The sequence below is a fragment of the Polyodon spathula genome, chromosome 21 (assembly GCF_017654505.1).
Source record: "Polyodon spathula isolate WHYD16114869_AA chromosome 21, ASM1765450v1, whole genome shotgun sequence".
Lineage (NCBI taxonomy): Eukaryota > Metazoa > Chordata > Actinopteri > Acipenseriformes > Polyodontidae > Polyodon > Polyodon spathula.
In genome coordinates, this window is record NC_054554.1 from 26891063 (window position 1) to 26913341 (window position 22279).

Sequence of the window (22279 nt, forward strand, 5' to 3'; positions counted from 1 at the left end):
GTTTTACACAATTGTGTCTATGTAGAGGATACTGAATGATGGCAAATAAAACATGGCCTGGTCTCATCCTTATTGCCTAATAAAGTAGTTAATCCAATGTTTACCTAAATTTTTAAACCTTACACATTTAACAGAAATCCAGAGGTGGGCACAATTTCAATGGAAGCTGGAACTCAGAAAATGACTGACAGCATGAGGCTGAATGCTTAATAGAACAAAGGTGATCGCTGTAATAAAGGCAATAACTGAGTTAGCAAACAGTTTTTATAACTTGCAGCATGTGCCTTGTGTGCTGATGCGTTAATAGGTAGTGCGTTCTGAGCGCTACTCTGTTGTTGCAAATCTAAACTAAATAAATGAAGGAACGAATGTGACAAAATGTTTCAAGAGGTCTGAGTTCTGGAAATATATAATCCATGGACTGTGGCTCAGAGCTTTGAATATTCTGTAAAACACAACTTTCTTTTGTTTATCTAATTCCCTTTGACAGGCAATCCTAGGGGAGCTCTGTGGATAGCTTATTATATTAATTGCCATGTAAAATTCATCCCTACTTTTGTATTAAAACTAAGGATTACGCTGCCCTCTCTCGTCAGGTCTGGGGCATATTAACCACCCAAGCTGTTTCACCTCCAAATCCGATGATACCATGCTAATTAAACCAAGGCTTTCTCTAATGTGCCAGCATGTTCCCCAGAGAAAAGTGATTGTAGAACCCCACTCTTGAAAGAAATGTGCAGGGGCAGGACAAGACAATAGAGACACACATGAATAAGATACAAGACAGCACACAATCTGGGTGGACAGGCCATTTGTTCTGTAGTGTTATGCAAAGAAAGCAGGTTCGCTTTTATGAAGCAGTTCCTTGTAAAACATCAATAAGAACTAGCGATTCCAGCATATCTTACTCGAGATGCATTGCCAGCACTTCACAGTTTTCTGTATGAAAGATTCACAAAGCTATGAAATTGTTGGAAAAGAAAGAAAAAGCAATTCAGACTTTCATTTTTTTCTGCTGTTCCTAATTAATATTGCTCAAGAAAGCATTTGTTGCCATTTAAAAAGAAAATATAAAAGACTGTCAGGAGAAAGAGCCAGTGGGTGACTGCAGGAAATCAATTTGCAAAAGAAAGTGAGGGCTTGCTATAAAATAAAATAAAAAAAAAAACAGCTGAAAAATCAGTGGAAATAATTAAGTTGCACTTTTCAGGGTAAACCTCAGGGGTAACGCTGGGGGACAGAAAAGCAGGATTCTGGTTTCTATTCACTGGGAATGCTACCAGCTGTCTGAGTGACCTTGCAGAGCTGTTGTTGTGTGTCAGTGTTGCTGTACAGTGCATTAAACAGATCTTAAATGCACCGTTTACAAAAATGTGTTTATTGAGTGTAAAGCCAGAAGCGTCTTGGTATTCAAAAACATATTTCTTCAAATCATTACTGGAGCTTCTGCGCAATATGTTAAAAAAGAACATAAAAGATCAATAACCCTTTTGTGAAACAGCTGAAAAGCGAAACATTTTCTGGGGCTGGAGTGTCAGTACTTGGGATTGCATTGCTTCAGCCCCGCTGCAAAATGATCAATAATTTGCACTTGTTTGTTACAAAGTAGAAATCTGTTAATGGCTTCTCAGTAGTAGCTGCTGTACAGGAGACGCTGTGATCTCTTTAATGCTGGAGGGCAGTGTATTCCACAGGAACATGTTAATGGGACAAGCCTCTGCCCTTTTTGAGATTGCAATTACCTTTGCATTCAAAAAGCCAAGCTGACATGTGCAGTCTAACATGGATACAGCAAGCAGGGAGATTCAACTCGACAAATGGAATGGACACATTAACAAGTAATAAACACATACAGGCCTCACACACAACGGTCAAACCTCTCCACTGGTCCTGTGGAGACTGAATCACGCCGTATATATAAAGGACCAGGTCAAACAGCCACCACTGAGGTGTGTAAGTTATCAGTCTACTTTGAAACAAAATAGGGTAACAGCAACATTTCTAAAAAGGATTTGTATTTTTTTTAAGGTTATACAAGCTAGCAAGATCCAGATGTAACAGGGCAGAGGGAGGCTGGGCACGTAAGTAGGCAAGTAAGCCTCTTAGCCACAATGCAAAAGAGCCGGGCATGTCTGCAATCATGGTTTTTCCATCCTACAATTACAATATACTGTAAAAATGTCCAATTGTTTGATGACCCAAACACATTGTGGACCAACTGCAAGTGTACTAACACTACAAAATATACTAGCATCTTTAAAACTGCAAAAGACTGAACATTGTTATATCAAGCTGAAACATTTAGAGATATGTGTCTTAGCAGCCTCTGGCTATTGTAGCATAAGAAAGAATTAATGATCCTCTGAAGCAATGGATGCTTACATAGCAACTAGGATGTCGTTGGAAGGGACAGAGGTTCTGTGCATCCTGTGCTGCAGCAGGGGAGCAGGTTGGGTTTGTGACACGTTTGCAAACAGAATTATAAACAATCGCCTTCTCAGATACACATGAGCAAACAAAGAGCTATAAACAGTCTACATTGCTGCCATGTATTGCCTTCAGAAAGCGCAAACCACTAGAAATGTTCCCTTTTGGCTCTCCTACCCAGTAACTAGGGAGAGTGAAAAAGTATCGGCAATCATATGAAAGTTAATGTGTTGGTAATGTTAGACCGGTTTGCTGGAGGTGACGCGCATAAGTGGAGTTGCTAAGCAACTTAAAATGAGCGACGTGATAAAATGTGTGCAAGAAAGTATGGGAAGGAAACAATATGATAAACAGTTAACTACAGCAACCTTGTAAAAGAGAGTAGTTTATGGTTGGTTGCACCTGAGTGCAGCAACAGCTGAATAACTAATAACAGAAACAAACTAGTCATGTATGCTCTACTAGATTATAAATACCAGGCATAGAGGCGACACAGACAGAGAAGCTCCCAATACCTCCAGGGGTTCAGGTAATCTGCTTTTGCTAATACTAGTGCCACGTGTTGTATCAAAACAATTATGTTCACTGTAGAATGTAACGTGGTTATCTGGAAGATTTGAAACATGGTCTGGTCTCATCCTGATAATGTGACAAAGTACTTCATTAAATGCTTACCTTCATTTTTAAACCTTACAGCTAATATAGCTCTTTCAATGGTTGTTACACATTCCTCATCAGTAGCTGTTAACAAAATGAAATGCGAGAATGTTAAAGAAAGACATGTCTGGGTAGTTTTAAAGGGGTTGTTCTGTTACCTCTGTGGGAAGAAGCATGGCACTTGTGCAATCTTGTCCTCAGGGTGAGCCTTTATGTACAGAATATATCAGGTGAAGTGGTCCTACAGCATTGCAGAAAGGAAGAATTGGTACATACTGTTGTCTAAAGTCTACATCTTCATGATTCAAAAAAATTGAATGACAGCAAATGTTCTGTTTGCGGCACTACCCACGTAGTACATTTAATGACATGGTCTGTGGTTCTACTTTGTATTAATAATGTGTTTTGCTCTATCCATATATTCTGCACTGCAATTACCAGTGCTTCAGTGTTAGTGCTAGAGAATCACAGCTACTAATGGAAGAACAAAGGCAGAAACATGCTGTTTATATAACACTTGAAAACCTAAAGCAGATTGTCTGAGAATTTTCATTAGCATGAGACTACAAAGCTCTTGTAAATAACTGTAAACAAAATACCTTAAATGAAGTGGTTTTGAGGCTTTAGAGACGCGAACGACATGGACCATTGGAACTGGAAAATGGTTAAGTGTATTCAGCAAGTCAGTGTAATAGAAAACAAATTAACTCAGGAGAAGGAGCTTAAGTGACTTGCTCAGGGTCACACGGTGCGTCAATCATTAGCAGAGGTGGGATTTGAACCGGTGACCTTCTGGTAAAGCCCTGGACTTTAACAAATGGACCACACTGCCTCCTTGTAATGTAACATTCTAGAACTTGTGGCCATTCCCCAATCTCTCCTGATCACCAAACAAAAGATCTGCCCTTAGTATTTAATTATGAGAATGGCCACATTAAAAACATTTTTTTATTTACACTACCACACGCTATTTACATGCAAGGCTTCCACCCTGCCACAATGCAACAGCTACAGAAACGGTTGCAACCAAAGTTAAGCCATTGGCACACTACATTGAAGCAACAAAGAGACCAAATTCTGTAGAAACTCAGGTTTAGCAAGCATGTCTCCCTCACTCCCAGACTGTAAACTAGCTTTGGCAAATGTAAACAGTTGTAACAAATGTTTTTCAATTCACCCAACAATGGTTTGCAAAGCCTAATTAACTCTAACCAACGATTAGCAAAGCATCTACATTGAATAGTCCCAAATGAGTGCTAATCAGGGACTGGAAAACCAGGCCATAGACTTCAGTAAGAAAGTTAGGAAATGCACAGCAGGAGTCTGATTGCAAAAAAAAAAGTTACTCATCCAGAAAACTTACTCATCAAGACAATCAAGAAATCTGTAGTGTATGTGCTACATGCATTCCAGTTGCAGAGACTCCCTGTTGGTCTGGCATCACTGAGGACTTGGCTGCTCTTGGCAGGAAGTACAGTCCGTATACCTGCTACTGTGCTGTTTGCTTCAAACTTTCTGCAATGTCCTGCATTGACAGAATCATAGAATACAGTTGTGTACCGACTATAAAGACACTGTCAAGAAGCGAGTGATGTGTACCATGTGGCACTTAATCTGTGATTTTCATACTTAAGCAATCAAAGAATACGGCAACGTGTGACACATTAACACAATACCTCAGTGTACTGCCTCTCTCTCTGCCAGCTGAAACGGTTTAGGTAACTGTTTAGTAACTGTGTGTAGAAGTGTTGGCAGGGAAGCTGCAATATCAATGCTGCAATACAATTTGTAATACAGCAGATTATTAAGCGTGCAATGTAGATTGATAGACTGTGTGAGAGTGTAGAAGTTTTTTTCCAAAATGATTAAAATGCTCAGGGTCTTTCTTCCATGGGGAGGGAGTACTCTGCGGTAGCCTCCAAGTTCTGCTGGGCACCAGTGATCTTGGCAGCCAGGAGCAGCAGGGACCCTGTGATGATCTCCATAGTAAAGGACAGCCAAGCTATTGCCATTGACCAGCCGAACGTGATGTGCACGTGGGAGAACCACTGTACGCCGTACTCCTGCATTATGATCTCGAACGCCAGCTTGCAGTAAATGATGTAGACGCTGACCCCAGAGAGCGTGAAGAGGCCTGGGGAGAGAGAGAGAGAGAGAGTGTACATATCTGAAACAATGAAGAAGCAACACAAGCAGCTGTATGACAGTAGACAAAAAAAGTTGGTAATGACACATATTATATGTATTAAGGCTGCTCCGATTAACAGATTAATTGGACTGATTAATCAACTAAATAGTTGGTCGCAGATTAATTTTTTTTACAATTTAATAGGGCAGGTTTTGGGTTTTTTTTGTTTGGCATTTTGAACTCCATTTCCCAACATCCCCTGCTGAGAAATAATGCACGCGAGAAGGCTTCCCGCATCAGTTCGAGGATGTGTTCACGGTGCTTTTTCGCCGACTGCAAAGCAGACAGGGTCTGCGCCCCACATCACCGGTCTACGTAAACAAAGCGTGGACAGTTTTGGGAGATTTCCCAGGCAGCAGCAAAAATGTGACTTCAGCTTGATTGACTTTTCTGAATTCTGATAGCAGAAGAGTTATTAAGCTATTGAAGTTCCCTTCATGATCCTTGTGTGTTATAATGACAGGTGTGTATGAATAGGTGTGCGTGTGTGTGCTCAGGGAAGCAAAACAAAATGATCAACCAAGCAGTGATAAAGGCGTTCGCTGAAAGAATAGCCTACTTGGTGTAGTTTCTTACTGTTCAACCTCCACACAGTCTGCTGAGACTCTGAGCCTCGGAGTCTAAGGGTACTCTTGGTCTCTCAGCAGAGAAATAATAATAAACCTTGCCAAAGAGGCTATAAAGCTTCAACAGTTAACATGTTAACATGTTTTACTGGAGGATTTTTTATATGTTTTATTTTTACAGTCCTGTTTCTCATTATCGTCATCTAGGCCATTTGAGATGCATCCAATTTCTCAAAGAGAAAGGCAGTTCTAATAAAATAGGGGGAAGGACCGTGGTGCTAATATTCAGTTTGGTAGTTCGGGCCAAAACACCAATCACAACATGTTTTAGTACAAATATTTATTGGGAATAATGCGGAGTATGAAAAATTACACAGAAGCATGTTATATACGCTCATTCATTTGGCATCAAGCCTAACTTGGTTTGAGGGCTCGCTGCCTGGCCGAGGTGGAGACCCCCGAAAAGAACAAGCCAGGCTCACTGCCGCGAGTGGTACTGGATATAGCCCACTTGAAGGTTTAGCCAACCTTTAACGGATGATCGAGGAAAACAAAACCCCAGCTGAGAAGTGCTGAGAATCTATGGCTGATCCGAGTGCCCTTCCTCCGGGCAGGCTACTAACCCATAGAGCACATTTTAGTAAAAGCATTTTTAAGATCTCTAATATTTGCTCTAATGGAAACTTGATATTAAGGGACATAGTAAAGGATGGTTCTACAGGCATTAAAAATGAAGGGAAGGGAATGTTGAATGCAATGCGAACATTTTTTTAAAGCAATTCCAGGATGACCTGGGGGAGCGAAGCTGAAAAATATTGAGAATCCAGGATGACGCCTAGAAACTTGATGATAGAGGTGAGAGGACCCAAGGTCTTTTCTGGTGCTAGGGGGATGCCAAGCTTTGAAAATAATGATTTGAGGGGAGAGCTGGGAGTGGTGGAGTTATGAGGAGTGGAAAGGTCGAAATGCCCGAGCATTTCCTTATTACAACCCCAGTGGGGTTCATCCGAAAGGTGGGAAAGGTTGGGGGTGATTTAGGTGCATTAATTCAATTTGGTGACGCAAAGATTGGTGTCTGACAATCCTCCCAAACTTTAGTTTAGTTAAACTGCAAAAACACAGAGCAGAGTGGAAATCAATGTGGCGAAGTCTTCTCATGAAAAACAAGGTTCAAGGTGCTACGTATGTGGAGATAAATGTTGTTAATTTGGCTGGAGAATATAAACAAATACACTGTATAAAGAGGGGGTCATTCAGATGGTATTTATCTGCCCCCCCTAGTTTACTCTATATTCTAAATAACCCTGCAATAATTACAGGTACAAATACAAAAGCATAATACGAGAATAATGATCGATCAATGTAAAACAAAGCATGGAACTGAGAATGATTGAGCTGGGAAAGGTTGTGTAATTCAACTGTAAACAGTCAATCATATGGTATCATTCAAATTATAAATTACATGGGTCCCCTCATCCCATTAAAGCTCTGCTGCTGGGAGAGCGCAGGATGAGTCACACAGCTTGGAGTGCCAGGTTGCGTCGAGGCTGTGCAAAGTGTCCGAACTTTGCTGGGGACCCCGAGGGGGGCGTCACATTAGCTCTGACGGACCCGGGGTGGGAGATGGGAAACCTGCAAGGATTGCTTCTCCTCATCGCGCAATAGCGAACCCTACTGGCCAGACACTGAGCACATTCAGAGTGGATAAGAGGCAGGGCTGGGCTTCCCGTGTAAAGACTACAAGCAAGTTTATTATCCGTCCCGACATGAGGTCTCCATGCGTAAAAGGGTTCAAACTGTTTGTATGTGTTAATAATGGCCAAGATTCTTATAGAGGTTTTTTAAATGGGTCCTTCAGATAATAAAGCTGAACAGCATAAAATGAAAAAATAAGCAAAGCAGCAGAGTGAAAGCAAAATGTACAAAATATCGATGTGATTTAAAAACCTGTGGTCGCCATTGCATTCAATAAATCCAAGAAGGCCATCAAATGCAATTCCTTAGAATATAAAACACAAAGAAAATGAAACTGTATTGGAAATGTCTCTCTTCGAGTCATTGCATTTCAATGGCCACACTGTGCCACTTACATTGACTCTAGCAATTAACACCCTGTTGATCAAAACTAACGAAGCCATCTCTGCTAGACATAACGCAGGAGCATTCATGCTGTTCATGTTCCAGTGAGTAAGGGTTGCAAAAGCTGTGATTGAAATGGAGTCATTCAATATTTTAAGTGATATCCACTTATCAATGCAGCTGTGCCCTATCGATGTGGACTGGCACACAGTAATAAAGTCCAACTTTAATTTACCAGCTTTATTATTATTATTATTATTATTATTATTGGATTAGGTAAAAAATATGAACATGGCATGACAGCAATTTATAACGTGGTCATATTCTTTTGCTGGGCTCACGTTTAACTGAATTTACTGTGTGGTTGAACATGTACAATAAAAACGCATGGTATGTCATATCTTCTTATTCTCTGTCTCTTAATCCCTCACCACTTATCCGTTTCATTTCCTTTCCCCCTTCCCCTTCGTTCAGGCAGCACTGTGCATCTATCTTGCCCTTTGTTTAGGCAGCACTGTGCACCTGTCTTCCCCTTCGTTCAGGCAGCACTGTGCATCTATCTTCCCCTTCGTTCAGGCAGCACTGTGCATCTATCTTCCCCTTCGTTCAGGTAGCACTGTGCATCTATCTTCCCCTTCGTTCAGGCAGCACTGTGCGCCTGTCTTCCCCTTCGTTCAGGCAGCACTGTGCGCCTGTCTTCCCCTTCGTTCAGGCAGCACTGTGCGCCTGTCTTCTCCTGAGCTGTCTGTGAAGGATGCTGTATTTGAAATGTTTTCCAAGTCTCTCTGGCCCTGCATCCCCCACACTGCTCTGCCACCCCACCTCCCCACACGGAATAAAGCCAGCTCGGAGCTCTGATCTAGTCACACAGTAATTGCAGGCTGCTAGCACGCAGCCCTGTTTCCATGCTGGTCCCAGGCCTGTCATGTTACTCCCAAATTTGTGGGGCTATTTCTTCATTACTCATTACCACTGCCTGGCAGTTCTGTTCCTGTTGCCATGCCAACATATGCTTCCCAGGGTAACTTGTCAACTCCTGGCTGGTGCTATCTCTCTTTGTAAGGAACATTTTATCTGAGACTGTATATATAAAAGATTGAGTGGCGTTTCCTATCCACTGTACTTGTTTTTCATGGAGCCAGACAAGGTGTGCCTGACTGATACAGGATGATGGATCTCCTATATATTGTGTCTGTGTCAAAACCATCCCTTTAGCACAATCCCTTACTAGCTTTACACGCACTGTTAATGACCTGCATTGCCTGTCCGGATTTGACTTGACATTGCCCTGAATGAAGAAACACAGTGAAACTCGTAGCCACCCTGATCTGTATTCAAAACCCTCCCGTGTATTACTAGCAAAACCAACCAAATGAAATAAAGCAGAATTTTAACCATTACTTTGATTTCTGCACCCTGCTGCATGTCCTACAAATTGTTTCTGAAAGGGAAACACTGCTTTCCAGTGCACGAGAAACTGTGGATTATATGAATGCTGATTGAGCACTTTGAGTGGTTTAATCCCATTTCACAAACATTTCTACATTTCTAATTTTACTCATGTTCATTGCAGAATACAACTGACTTAAAAAATTAGTCCACAGCTTTCAACTGAATTGCAAAAATGAATCCATTAAAAGATCCAAGATTGACATCACAGAAATGTTATAATTATAATACAGTGTGTACATTTACTGTGCGTTAGAGTGAGTTTAACTATGATTTACCATGCTGCTTTGTGCATTGTATCAAAAGCACTCTCCAATTCAGGGTTTTCCATACGTCACATTAATTAGCTGTATATTATTTTTTGGCAATCAACTCTTAAAAGCTGTTTTGCATTCTGAAACAAATCTAAAAGCGTTCCGAATGTTTGCTAATTTCAGTAGCTGCTGAAGCATGCTTCATAGTCCTTTTACAGTAGGCGTTTATCGTTGTCGTTTGTGTTTCCTTGGTTGAGAGGGTCCTGGGTGACAGAAGTGGCAGTGTGACACAATAGAAGAAGTAGCAGCTGCAATTGAAGCATTATGGCATAACAAGCTTGGCACAAGACCTGAAGAAGTGTGGTGGTTATTTAAAACCTGTTTAGTTAAACTAATTGAGGAGGCACTAGCAAAGCATTTATGTACAGAAAACAAGGCATATTGATCAATGTTTAACCATTTAATACCTTATATAGGGAAGATGCAAATGCATGACAGCCTTATACAAGGAGGCAATTATAGCAATGTAAAAGAGATATATATGTATGTATGGATTCAAAGATACAATATAAGCAATTCAGAGAAACTAAATTGCATTTGAATAAGCAACAGATGCTACAGGTCAGGAATGCTTAGTGAAATCGGAAGTGAAGGACGATAATCTCCGGAATACAGACAAGCACTCAGGAACAAAAGTAATGAAGAACAGATGTTTAATTTCAGTGAGTTAATAAAGGTTAGATGCTGTGGAGTTATTTTCAATGTCAAAGCTCTCATGAGTTCTATAAAGATACAAGGGCTATGCAACCAGTGCACAGTGACACTCTCAATATGGTACAGGGCCACTGTGGGCTGACAGCCACTCATTCGACACGGCAGCTGGTCAAGGTGTTCTGGGACCATACCTGATCATTCTTCAGTGATTACGGACTCTAATTCCTTCAGGAGAGTTAAGGGTGGAAATCTTTTGAGAAATTGGTTCTCAAAAATGGCATGTTGGGGAGCGTCCTGGCTGTGCGAAGTAGCCAGTCTTGACTGGGGATTCCAGAGGGAGCATCGCATTAGCTCTGCCGCCCCCAGGAGGAAAAACCAACAGCGACTGTTTCTCCTTATCACTCAACCAAGCCCTGTCAGCCAGGCAGCCAGTGAGCTTGGGTGGACACCTGCAAGGCTGGCCTTTGTCCTCCAGAAGCAGGTAGCTGGTAGACATCTGCTCTCGAGTTCTTGGGTGAAAAAGAGGAAGCTGGCTTGGTCGTGGGATCAGAGGACACTCACACTGAACCTTCAGTTTTCCTGAGGTGTGTGGGGAATTGCAGTGGTGAGGGGAAAAAAGGAATTGGATGTTCTAAATTGGGGAGAAAATCTGGGAAAATAATTGGGTACTCTAACTTAAATGAATAAATAGCATGCATCCCGTTTTAGACAGCTCCTTGAGAAACAATCCGAGTTCAAAAGTTGAGCCGCTCTTTACTTCAATTACCTCCATTCTCGGAATTGGGTTCATGCTGCAACATTCTCCGCAGTACTTTGTGGCAAATGAACAGCAATTACCAAAGCTCACAATCTGCACTGAAGTATAATGCAGTAAAGAACTATCAGATTCTGTTACAGTCTGCCACTTTCTCTCTGGCTCCTGTTCTGAGAATACTACACCATATTTTATAACAGTACTGCAGGGTTCAAGATTCTCTAGCTATAATCCAAACACTTCACAGTGCCGTACAGGCTCCCCCTGCTTATCCACATTGCAGATGGATACAGTGTACATACGAAATGGGGAAAATATAACGACAGGTGAACTGGTCTGCTTCTTTCAATCGCTGTGTCAGAAATAAGTATGTTTTCAGATTCCCCAGCAATGCATTACGAGTGATGATACCTATTTGTGTTAAGAGGGAGAGCGAGAAAGGCGGCTTCCTGAATACAATTGCTTCAATACAAAAAAACATAACATAAAATGATTACTGTGGTTGGAAGTCTTGGCTCTTATTGAGTTTTCTTGAGACAAACATTCTTTGAGACAAACATTTCCACTTTCCAAGTGCTGCTTGAAACCCACATCAAACATTTCCAATTTATATGGGAAATCCACTACAATTGTGTTTCTTTTTTTAAAGTACGCTAGACTGAGACTGCTGAAAATATTCTTGTTGAATAAGGCTTTTTTTGTTAAACAGCATTACTAAAGAGATGCATGTGATTTGTGGCGTTTATTTGATATAATGTAACTTTTGAACAAATTCTTCTTTTAAAATGTCACTAGTTACTGAGAAGATTTGTGTTTCTGAAGCCCTACCCATTGTTAGCTCAGGGTAATTCTTTGTGATCGCTGCTGTGACTGCCACGCAGACGACAGCACCAGTATGGGACAGATTCCCAAACTCTTCACTCCAAATCACAATGTTTCACAAAGGAAAAAGGTACCAAACCAGAAACAAAGAACCGCGACATTTGATGTAAAGGATACATAAGAAGTGCGTTAGGAAGAGGTTAGTGAGCAGCGGTAGGAGAGCCATGGCTTCCAGTGCCCTCCACGTGCCTCCACTCTCCCAGAGGAAAAGGTCATTGATCACTAGCTTCGGTACTGGATTGCTGATGCATTTACAGTCTATATAACTGCATAAAATAAACCCCTTGCTCTGTATACTGGAGTTCAGTAACTGGGTTGGGATTGAATAAAAGTGTTTACATTTTAATGATGGGCTATTTTATTCCTGGGAATTAGACACATTCTACACTAAGGTAATTGAACTAACAAAACCCAGCAGACTTGCAAACGTGTCAAGGATTGGTTTCTTCGTCCTTTTTAGAATAGTGCTTGCTCTATGACAGTGTGGAGTAAATAGCTTTGAGAACACAAAGACCCTAAATGCAGTGGTTGACAGATTGATGGCATATCGTTTTCTGTTTACCATCCGGATACCCAGTATTGTTATGGCCCCTTAGCTGACCTACAGCTAATAAAATGACAATGAATAGATTCAAATGAGGCTGTTAAATGGCTGCATGCAAACACATACTTATTACTTCATTAGCTTGTGGAGGTTTGTGAGCAGTTAAATATGAAAGCTTTCATTAAAACAATATTCATGGTATTCACTGACAACAAAATAATATATCATGCCAATGTCTTGTTATATATAATAATAAGGATGGGCTGTATGATGTATATTAATCATATTACTTAATGTCATTATTTAATCTGTGATACAGAGGTGTGAGGATACACATATACCTACGGGGGCTGGACAAAATCACAGTTCTAAAAGCTGCCGGCACCTTTGTGTCTGACAGGTAAGAATTACACATATCTCAAATGATGAGCCATATAAAAAAAAAATAATAATAATTACAAAAAATAATATACATAAAATGCACAATAAAAAAACACTTTCCTCTTCCATGAATTGAATGGCAAAAGTGTTCTGCAACGTTATATTTTAGGATGCAACGTCTATGAGTGAGAATAGTACGCTCCAAAGGGGAAAATGCTAATAAACTAATGTTCTTAACATCGGATTAGTCAGCCTGTCATTGTTCAAGCCTGAAGACTGCTAAAACATGGCTAGGCGAAGTTCGGCATGCAGCTAGCAACACCAAAAATAAGGCAAGAAAACCACAAGCAGATGACAACCTGAAGCATATATGGGAGCTGCTGTCAATCAAGGTAAGTAATTAGGTCTGTGAACAGAAATGCTGTCCCTCTACCTTAATTATAAGACCCAGTACCTTTTCGCTTACAAATGAACCCCTGCTTATCATGTAGATAACTTACTGCAGAGGAGGAAGTAGGATCCGGTGAGCACAAGCAGGGAGATGCTCTTTGACAGGGAGCTGACAAGCCCACAGATCCCTCCAAACACCAGCAGAACCAGGCTGAGGGGCAGCAGGATCACAACGGCCTTGAACATGTCTGCAGAGAACCACAACCACGTCAAAGAGCAAAGCAGCACAGCGGCCACCTTCAAAGGGGCTCAAGCTACAAGCTTACCTGTGATGCACTGCCATTGGCTACACAGCTCTCAAGTGTGTAGCTTTGAAAGAAACACATGCTTCAGCCCAAATTCATTTTCTTTTTAAAACACTACAAGAGAGTGTTCCCATTTCACCTCAGCGGTGTCTTCAGGGTCAAAGCATGTTACTTGTCAGTAAATAAAGGGGAACTGGAACTGCAGCATTACCTGACCCAAAAAAGGGGAAACAAAAGTGCTGCAAATAAAGACATATAGTACTACTCTGTGTCATGGTTACCATAATGTGTTTCACAACGACATGTTTCCTACATCAGCAGGATTCATATAAAAGTAAAGAGTGGTATTGTGTTAGGTAAACCGCTATTGACCATCAAAACAGACACAATATTGCAGCATTTAATACGGCCTGGATGGAATTATAGTGCAGGATATACATACACTGCTGTCAAAAGAAAAAATCCATTCACAATTATACTGGGTCCAATGATTATTCAAATGCCCAAATGATACAGGTCATAGAGGCTGATGATGCACTTCACATTTAGCTGAGCCTCCTGATTGCTGGAATGATTGTGTTTCTATTAAGAAATGTGAAATGCATTTTATTAGGTTAGTGAGCAGCGGTAGGAGATCCATGGCTTCCAGTGCCCTCCACGTGCCTCCACTCTCCCAGAGGAAAAGGTCATTGATCACTAGCTTTCTTCGGTACTGGATTGCTGATGCATTTACAGTCTATATAACTGCATAAAATAAACCCCTTGCTCTGTATACTGGAGTTCATTAACTTGGTTGGGATTAAATAAATGTGTTTACATTTTGCTGATTGGTTGCACTTTTATTGATTGGTTACACAAAATTGAATTGTGATCTGAAGTTCTGAGCCAAGCCTGCTTCAAGTCTATCCTTGTGCAAGCTGACTTTACACCTCATCTTGGGACACAGCATCCAAGGAGAAATCAATGAAGTTAGTAAAACAGGGCTGGAGACGAAGAACTTATACTTACTGATTAATCGTCTCACAGGTTCTGGCTGCTTGGAGGTGTCTGTGGAGAAGGGGTACACAAGAGGGTAACACGCATTGCCTGTGGAAGGAGAGCAGGAGAAGACAGTGAGGAAGGAAAGCGTCTCTACATTTATGGTTAGAGACAAGCCCTTGTCATGCAGTGCAAGCATAAGACTAGAGCAAAACAACCACAACACCAAAACTACCATCCCCACTGCTGATCAACTGTATTGATTTCTAACCTGAGCAGTCACTGGACAAACCCGTTAATGACCAATTCAGTAGTTCAGGACAAAACCACCCACACAATGATTAGATCAATGACTTTATTGATGAGCTATGCAAAGCGAATGAACATAGAACAATTTGGCATAACACCTACTCGAGTTGAAGTAGGTGTTATGCCAATCCTTAGAAATTTAAATTAGAAGATGGGGGTGGGTGGTGGGTTGACAAAGGAAGGACAAGTAAACAGGTTATTTATACTAGTGGTAATTATTCAATTTGGATTCATTAGATGATATAATTCAAAGTGATAACTGTGTGGGGGTTTGTCCATCCTCACGAACCCAAGTTGTAAACTTTAATTACATCTGGCAATGGAATGAGTTTCTCTTGTTAATTAAAACACACCAGTTACACTGAAACTTGAGAAAAAATTTACTTTTGGCAAGTCATCAAAACTGGTAAAAAGGTGTCATGGACTAAAACCCAGTCTCCATAAACAGAAAAAAAACCACTCACAATTACTAAATGAAAAGTTTCAACCATAAGTCTTCCTCAGTGTCTTGACAATAAGCTTTTACAAGTCCAATAACTGGGCCCTGAAAAATATTCCTTAATTTCTCATTTAGACACTTTCTCATAAAATACCAACCAAAGTCATTAGCACTAATGGATTAATTAAGGGGAAAAAAATTAAGATGCACCTTTGTCTCTCATTAAGCAAACCCATTGCTGCTAATCTCTGTATTGCTAAGGGCTGCTTTTGCAGGCAGCACAATCAGTAGGCAGATTTTGCATTGACGACACACCCTGCAGGATATTGAAAAGTACCCCAAGTAGCATTAAAAACCCTCAAGCAATCAAACACAGATTGAGTGTCTGACTGTAGATTTACCAGCAGTGGCTGTCAGTGGACTAGCTAGGCTGGAAATAAAGATTGTCCTTCGCTGATGGCAGTCTTGTCTGGAGGGCTTTGGGTTGCTATTTGCTACTCTGTGACCCATGGTGCCATTGTTGACCACGTTTTATTGGAACTCATGGCAACTGTATTGTCATGTCCAACAATGTTCAGAAATTCCATGGTCTTCCAATTAAAATGTGCTTGAATGAACATGGTCTGGCAAAGGCGCTGCACACCCAGCATGGTCTGACAATGGTTAACAGGCTGGTAAATCAGGATTGACCATTGTTGCTTTCACAGATGGCTGGTCTCCAGTATGGCCCATTGAGTCAAACATCAGGAGATGGAAGACCTATATCAACACTGGCCTGGTCAGCAGTCTTCCCATCGTGACTGACCGATACAGCTTTTGTATACAATGCAGGACATTTGCATGCAACAAACCTGTGCTACATATTGCTTCTACTGTTTGGTCCAACACCTGCCTATTTAGGTAAAGTGCTGTGCAGTATATCATTGTGGCTGCTGTTCTCCCCTGCATGACTGACACGGATTGTAGGCAGAGTGCTTTATTCATCCTCTCACACACACACACACACACACACACACACACACACACACTCGAGAATGCTCCCTCAATAATTGCCATTTAGGTTCAGAAAGATTAATGTGAGCAATACTAAAGGGGATCATTGCATCGACAGCACAGCTTGAACAAGCCTTGGGTGTATTTTTTAATCATAGTCTCATAATTACATGTCATGTATCATAACCAGTCTGAACTCACAGCAGCCGCCGCCCCAGAGCAAAAATGTAATGGCTTTTGTTGGGTTTAGAAGTGAGAGCAACTTGTGGAAGCCTAATGAACCACCAAAGAAAGGTGACAGCAGGCTAATCCAATAGGCTTCCAAACCTTAGCCTCTGGAGGTCCTTACACCTGATCAGTCTCACTAAAGATATAGCCTTGACCAGCCAGTTAGTTGCCAAAACTCCTGCAGATCACCATAATTAAACAAGATAATACTAGAAGCCACTATATGGTTCAAAACTGTTCTCACTTTGTGCAGCATCTCGTCTTGATCAAAGGTATTTTTACCTGCTGTTTTATAAAGCCTCATCACGAATGAACTGCTCTGTTTTCATGAATTCTGCTGTCTTTAACTAACATGTATCTTTTCCCAGTCTCCCTTTATTTTATTGATGTTTATCTATAACACAGATGTCAATGAATCAGCCCTGAGACTAAGCACAGGCTGGAGAGCTGCAGAAACAGCAGCTGCAGTTAAATGGATGCAGTATTTCGATCATCCAGGCTACTGATTAGATTATTAAAAGTAAAAAAACTTCAAATGCATTACATATGCTGTTATATGCTATAAAACATTAAATATCTGCGGCAACTTCATTTTGCGGATGCCTCACTATAGACATATTTACAGAAACAAATATCTGCACATGTAAACTATACATATACTGTATATTAACTGAATCGAGTAATTATGCACATGTTGTGGCATGTATATTTTGCTGATTTTTAATAAAAGTGAAATTAGTGACTATTTATTGCCCACAAACATTAAGTTGTTTTACTGTACCTCATTTTCTTTATGGTGCTTGCAATCATTTCAAGTGGTTCTGGGTTCCGTGGCTCCAATACTGAGTTATCGTTATTTTTCTCTAATTTTATCTCTCTTTAACAGGTTTTGAGCTCGACTGGAGAATCCTAAGTGCCGGGACCGAACAGCTGTCTCCTCATTCCATTCAAATCAGGGCACAACTCTACCAGCCCCGCCCTCTTTACATATTTATGAGACAGACAGCCAGTGGGGCTGACAGAACTGAAAGTTCGTTATCTGACTTCAGTGCAACGAGGAGGACTTTTAATCTGAAGCAACAGAACCCTCTCGAAACAAGTGAAAAACACAATAAAAAGTACTCGCTGCTCGCTGTTTAAAACAGACTGACTAGCAGGGGTGATGAGGTCAGGATTGAGATGCGACTCTCATGGGACCAGGCAGCATGCCAGAATCGTGTCCAGCTATAACCAATGCTGTTATATCTCATCCATGGCTTTAAAAACACTCGTAGATTCCAAGGTTTACTTGGAACTCGAGTGTTTCAACCAGCCCTCTCTGATTACACCAGGTAACAATTTTTTTTTGGTTCCTGTGTAGTAAGTGTTATTTCCTAATTGCTTATGCCTCAAAAGTATTGAAAATGGCTATTATTCCCCACAGACTTTGCTTTTGTGACCAGGACAGTGATATTTTGAAATGTACCTATTTGCCAGAACATTCCAGATAGATTCAGTGCTGAGTAAACTTGGAGTAATTTCTAGAACTTTCCAGTAATATAAATAGCAATATTAATACAGGGGCCTTAAGCCCACCAGTTCAGTTTAGTTCCAGCTGCCTAAGTGGATACATATCTGCATTTTCTGAGATGGCATCAAGAGGCTGCAAGCATCCGGCAGACGCATTTTGCTATGTCTGCGGCCAACTTATCAAGACAAGAGCGAAAAAGTACTCCGTGGAAGCATCTGCTAAGATGTGTGAGGCCTACAAGGCATATTTCGGCATGCCTGTCGGGGATCAAGACAAACCCTGGGCACCTCATTTCACCTGCGAGCACTGCAAAAAAACTGTAAGATGGACAATTGTTGCTCGGAATTTTATGTTATAAAATTTGTTAATTTTAAAATTGTAAAAGTTTTTCATTTTAAAATGTTTTACAATTTTCAATGTTATTGAAAAAATATATCATATATGAAAAATGTTGCAAAAATCTCTTACACATTAGTCATGGGTGAAATAAATGTATTTTTGTAGGATGGTACAGAGGGGAAAAGAGAGCCATGAAGTTCGCTATCCCAAGAATTTGACGGGAACCCACTGACCACTCAAGCAGCTGCTACTTCTGCATGGTGGACCCTTCCAAACGTCGGACTGGCAAGAATGCACCTGCTATCATGTATCCGGACCTTCCTTCATCCATCGCCCCGGTGCCACACTGCCATGAGCTCCCTGTACCCACTCCTCCAGAGAGAGAGCAGCCATCTTTAGAAGAGAGCAGCAAGTCAGAGAGCGAGGAAGACGTTGTAGATCCAGATGACAATTTCAGAGGTGAAGCTGAGGAGAGAAACCCGTACTACCCCAACCAAAAAGACCTCAATGACTTGATTAGAGATCTTGGTCTCACCAAGTCCAATGCCGAGTTTTTGACGTCTAGGCTCAAGCAGTGGAACTTGTTGGATGAAAGTGTGCAAGTCGCAGATCAGAGGAAGCGTCACCAACCTTTTTCCAGCTTCTTCACCCGTCAAGATGGGCTCTGCTTCTGCCACAATGTGACCAGTCTGTTCGAGGCAGTCGGAATCGCCTGTAACCAGAATGAGTGGCGCCTCTTCATTGACAGCTCATCCAGGAGCCTCAAAGCCGTGCTGCTCCATAATGGTAACAAGTACCCGTCTCTTCCCCTGGCTCACTCGGTGCACCTCAAAGAGGATTACAACAGCATCAAGACCTTGCTGGACGCCTTGAAGTATGATGAGTACGGCTGGGAGGTCATAGGAGACTTCAAAATGGTGGCATTCTTGATGGGTCTCCAAGGCGGTTTTACCAAGTTTCCCTGCTATCTTTGCCTTTGGGACAGCAGGGACACCAAGGCACACTACCACAGGCGGGACTGGCCGCAGCGGACCGAGTTCTCTGTGGGGAGGAACAATGTCAAGTGGGAGCCACTGGTGGACCCCCGGAAGGTGCTGATGCCACCACTGCACATCACCTTCCTGGGCAATCACAAGGCCGAAAACTATGTGGAGCTGGTTGAGACTCTGGTGAAGAACTATGGCACAATGGGCTGTAGGATGTCCCTCAAAGTCCATATCCTTGATGCTCATCTTGATAAATTCAAGGTGAACATGGGAGGGTACTCGGAGGAGCAAGGGGAGCGCTTCCACCAGGATATACTGGACTTTGAATGCCGCTACCAAGAATAACGAGAACATGATGGGAGACTACATTTGGGGGCTGATTCGTGAAAGTGATTTACAGTATAATCGTAAATCTCAAAAAACTACTCACTTCTACTTTTGTAGTCATTTTTGTATTACTTTAGTATAAATACATGTTAATTTGGATTCATATGTTGTTTTTCTGACTTTATGTGAACGAAAAGACACAAGTTTGCCCGTTTTCTCATTGGAAATAGGTAAATTTCAAAATATCACTGTCCTGGTCACAAAAGCAAAGTTTGTGGGGAATAATAGCCATTTTCTATACTTTTGAGGCATAAGCAATTAGGAAATAACACTTACTACCCAGGAACAAAAATTGTGTTACATAGTGCTAGTTTCAACTTGTGGGTAGCACTGCCTTACACCGTAGGGAGGTACACCCTTGAATTACTGCAATCAGATAAAAACATGCAGGTGGCACATCCAGTTTCTCAGCATGGCTTCCAACATAAATGTCTTTTCATTGTCATGTTCAAAGTCACAAGTGGCCAGTTGCAGCAATCTCCAGAACTAAGTCCTGAGTCTGCACCTCACTGACTCGTTATCTTAGCACCAATTGCTAAGGGGAAAAAAAACGGTTTGGTAAAGCTGATTTCCAACGTTAGTACAGACCACAGGGTTAAACTGATAATTTCTACTGAGTGTATAGGACAGGCCATGACAAGAGAGGTGGGGATGCATTATTGTACGTCATATTCAATCATTTGAAAGCTGTATTATTGTACGAGTTTTATTTCACTTTTTTTCATTCTATGTATGTATAATAGTTATCATAATTGAAACTATCCGGCAGACTTTAGTACTGTCCTCCGTACTAACCCGTTAGTACACTACTTTAAGTTTGTTGCAATTCACCATACATCTTTCTTAGAGTCGTGCCGCCCCTCTCTATCTCTCTCTTGCAATGAATACATGTAATAAATCTAGCCTTTTTAAAAATCAAATAATCGTCCTCTTCAAACGACCTCAATTGGCAATCAGCAGCAAGCAATAGCTCTCCTCGTTAATGTTATTTTCATCTCAATTTCGTTCTAATAACCTCAGTCCTTTCCCTGAAAAGGAACACCTCTGAACAGCTGACGTTTACTTGATCTGCTCAGCTTTAAAGCTGTGTATTATTTAGTCCAATTATGAACCCAAGATATTATGATTATTATTAGGAACCTCACAGGATTTGTAAGAGTATTTTAGTGTCGGTACGGTACCTTCGCAAATCCTCCACAGTCCGGAGTGCGAATTCAGCTCGCCCAGGTCTACAGTGCTGTTCGGGTCGTTCACCTCCAGGATGTACCAGTGGTCCGTCGCAATTGCAGAAACCAGTAAACTGAAACTCACAATCCCACTTAAACCAGCAAGCACAACTACTCTGCCCAAGTTCATCCTCATTCTGGAGTGTAGCCTACAGTGTGTGGTCTATAAAGTTAGATGCTACAATTGCGATAAAAAGGGATTGCAGTTGAATTCATGTTCAGCTTCTCTCTCCCAGCGTAGTGCTGTAGTAACCCTACTGCCCTCGCTGTGTGCAAGCAAGGCTCCTCTGCAAGACTGTATTCTTTTCCCATCAGATTAATTGCAACGAGTTCTTCGAAGAGCGCAAAGGTGGTGGTGGTCTTTTTTTTTCTGTGTCAAGCGTCTGGAACATCCTGGCAGACAGCGAGCAGGCATGTCTCGGGAGCACCTTTGCTAACTTTACAATACGAGCGAGCACCGCATGCCGAGTTCCACGTAGGCAACAACAAACTAGTTATATAAGCATATTCTGTCTTGTTAAATAATTTAGCACCCACATGAAACACATGAGTACTGCGTGAAGACCAATAGAATGAAACACACAGCCAACTCGAGAGGCAACAGTAAACAAGAAAACAATAGAAATTCAGCTCCGGTTTAGGTAAACCCTGAATCCTGTATTTTAAGTGAATGCAAAAACGGATCGTACTGATGATAACTGGGATAATTGCCTGACATGTGGTACTAGCACATAGAAGACACTGCCAAAACAAAACAGTTGTTGACCAGAAATGTTTTTAGTCAAAAGATGACTTGTAACAAAAGACTCACTTGTTATTCATCATATATTTTGTTTCCATATTTTCTGGGAAGGTGGCTTTGAAAATTGTTTATATGTGGGGAGATGGGCAAAATACAACTCAACCAATTCATGGTGTATTGCTAAACTGCACTTGCAGAACGAAAATAAAGAACACATTAATGCATTTATTGAAAGTGATATTTTGAGTTTATATTAATGAATTGAAGCTGATTACCAGCCTCCTACTAATATTTAGCATTTCAGAGCAGCGTACCCCCTAGCTTAGTAGACTGAGGTTACAATACTATTTAAACAACATATTGGCAATGCTATTTAGCATGTCCATGTGAAGTTTACACATTACAGATTGAAGTTCCATTAGTAATGATTTTCAGTGGTTAAACGGCACGTCCAGATAGGATCTAATCCAAACTGTAAATTAAAATATTTAGAAACGGTTTCCTAAATTCTGCTAATGATACTTCTCTGTGCATGAAAAACACGATGGATAG

The 22279-nt window shown here is 41.2% G+C and overlaps 1 protein-coding gene across 1 annotated transcript; it reads right to left on the bottom strand.

Annotated features, from left to right (window-relative positions):
- Positions 1 to 1452: 1452 nt before the first annotated feature.
- Positions 1453 to 21556, bottom strand: LOC121296183 (transmembrane protein 235-like). The gene is made up of 4 exons (XM_041221455.1): positions 20941 to 21556; positions 14599 to 14676; positions 13396 to 13533; positions 1453 to 5218 (listed from the first exon to the last, which is right to left on the bottom strand). Exons 1-4 carry the CDS (start codon positions 21119 to 21121, stop codon positions 4959 to 4961), a joined length of 657 nt encoding a protein of 218 aa, XP_041077389.1. The 5' UTR covers positions 21122 to 21556; the 3' UTR covers positions 1453 to 4958.
- Between the last annotated feature and the right edge of the window lie 723 nt (positions 21557 to 22279).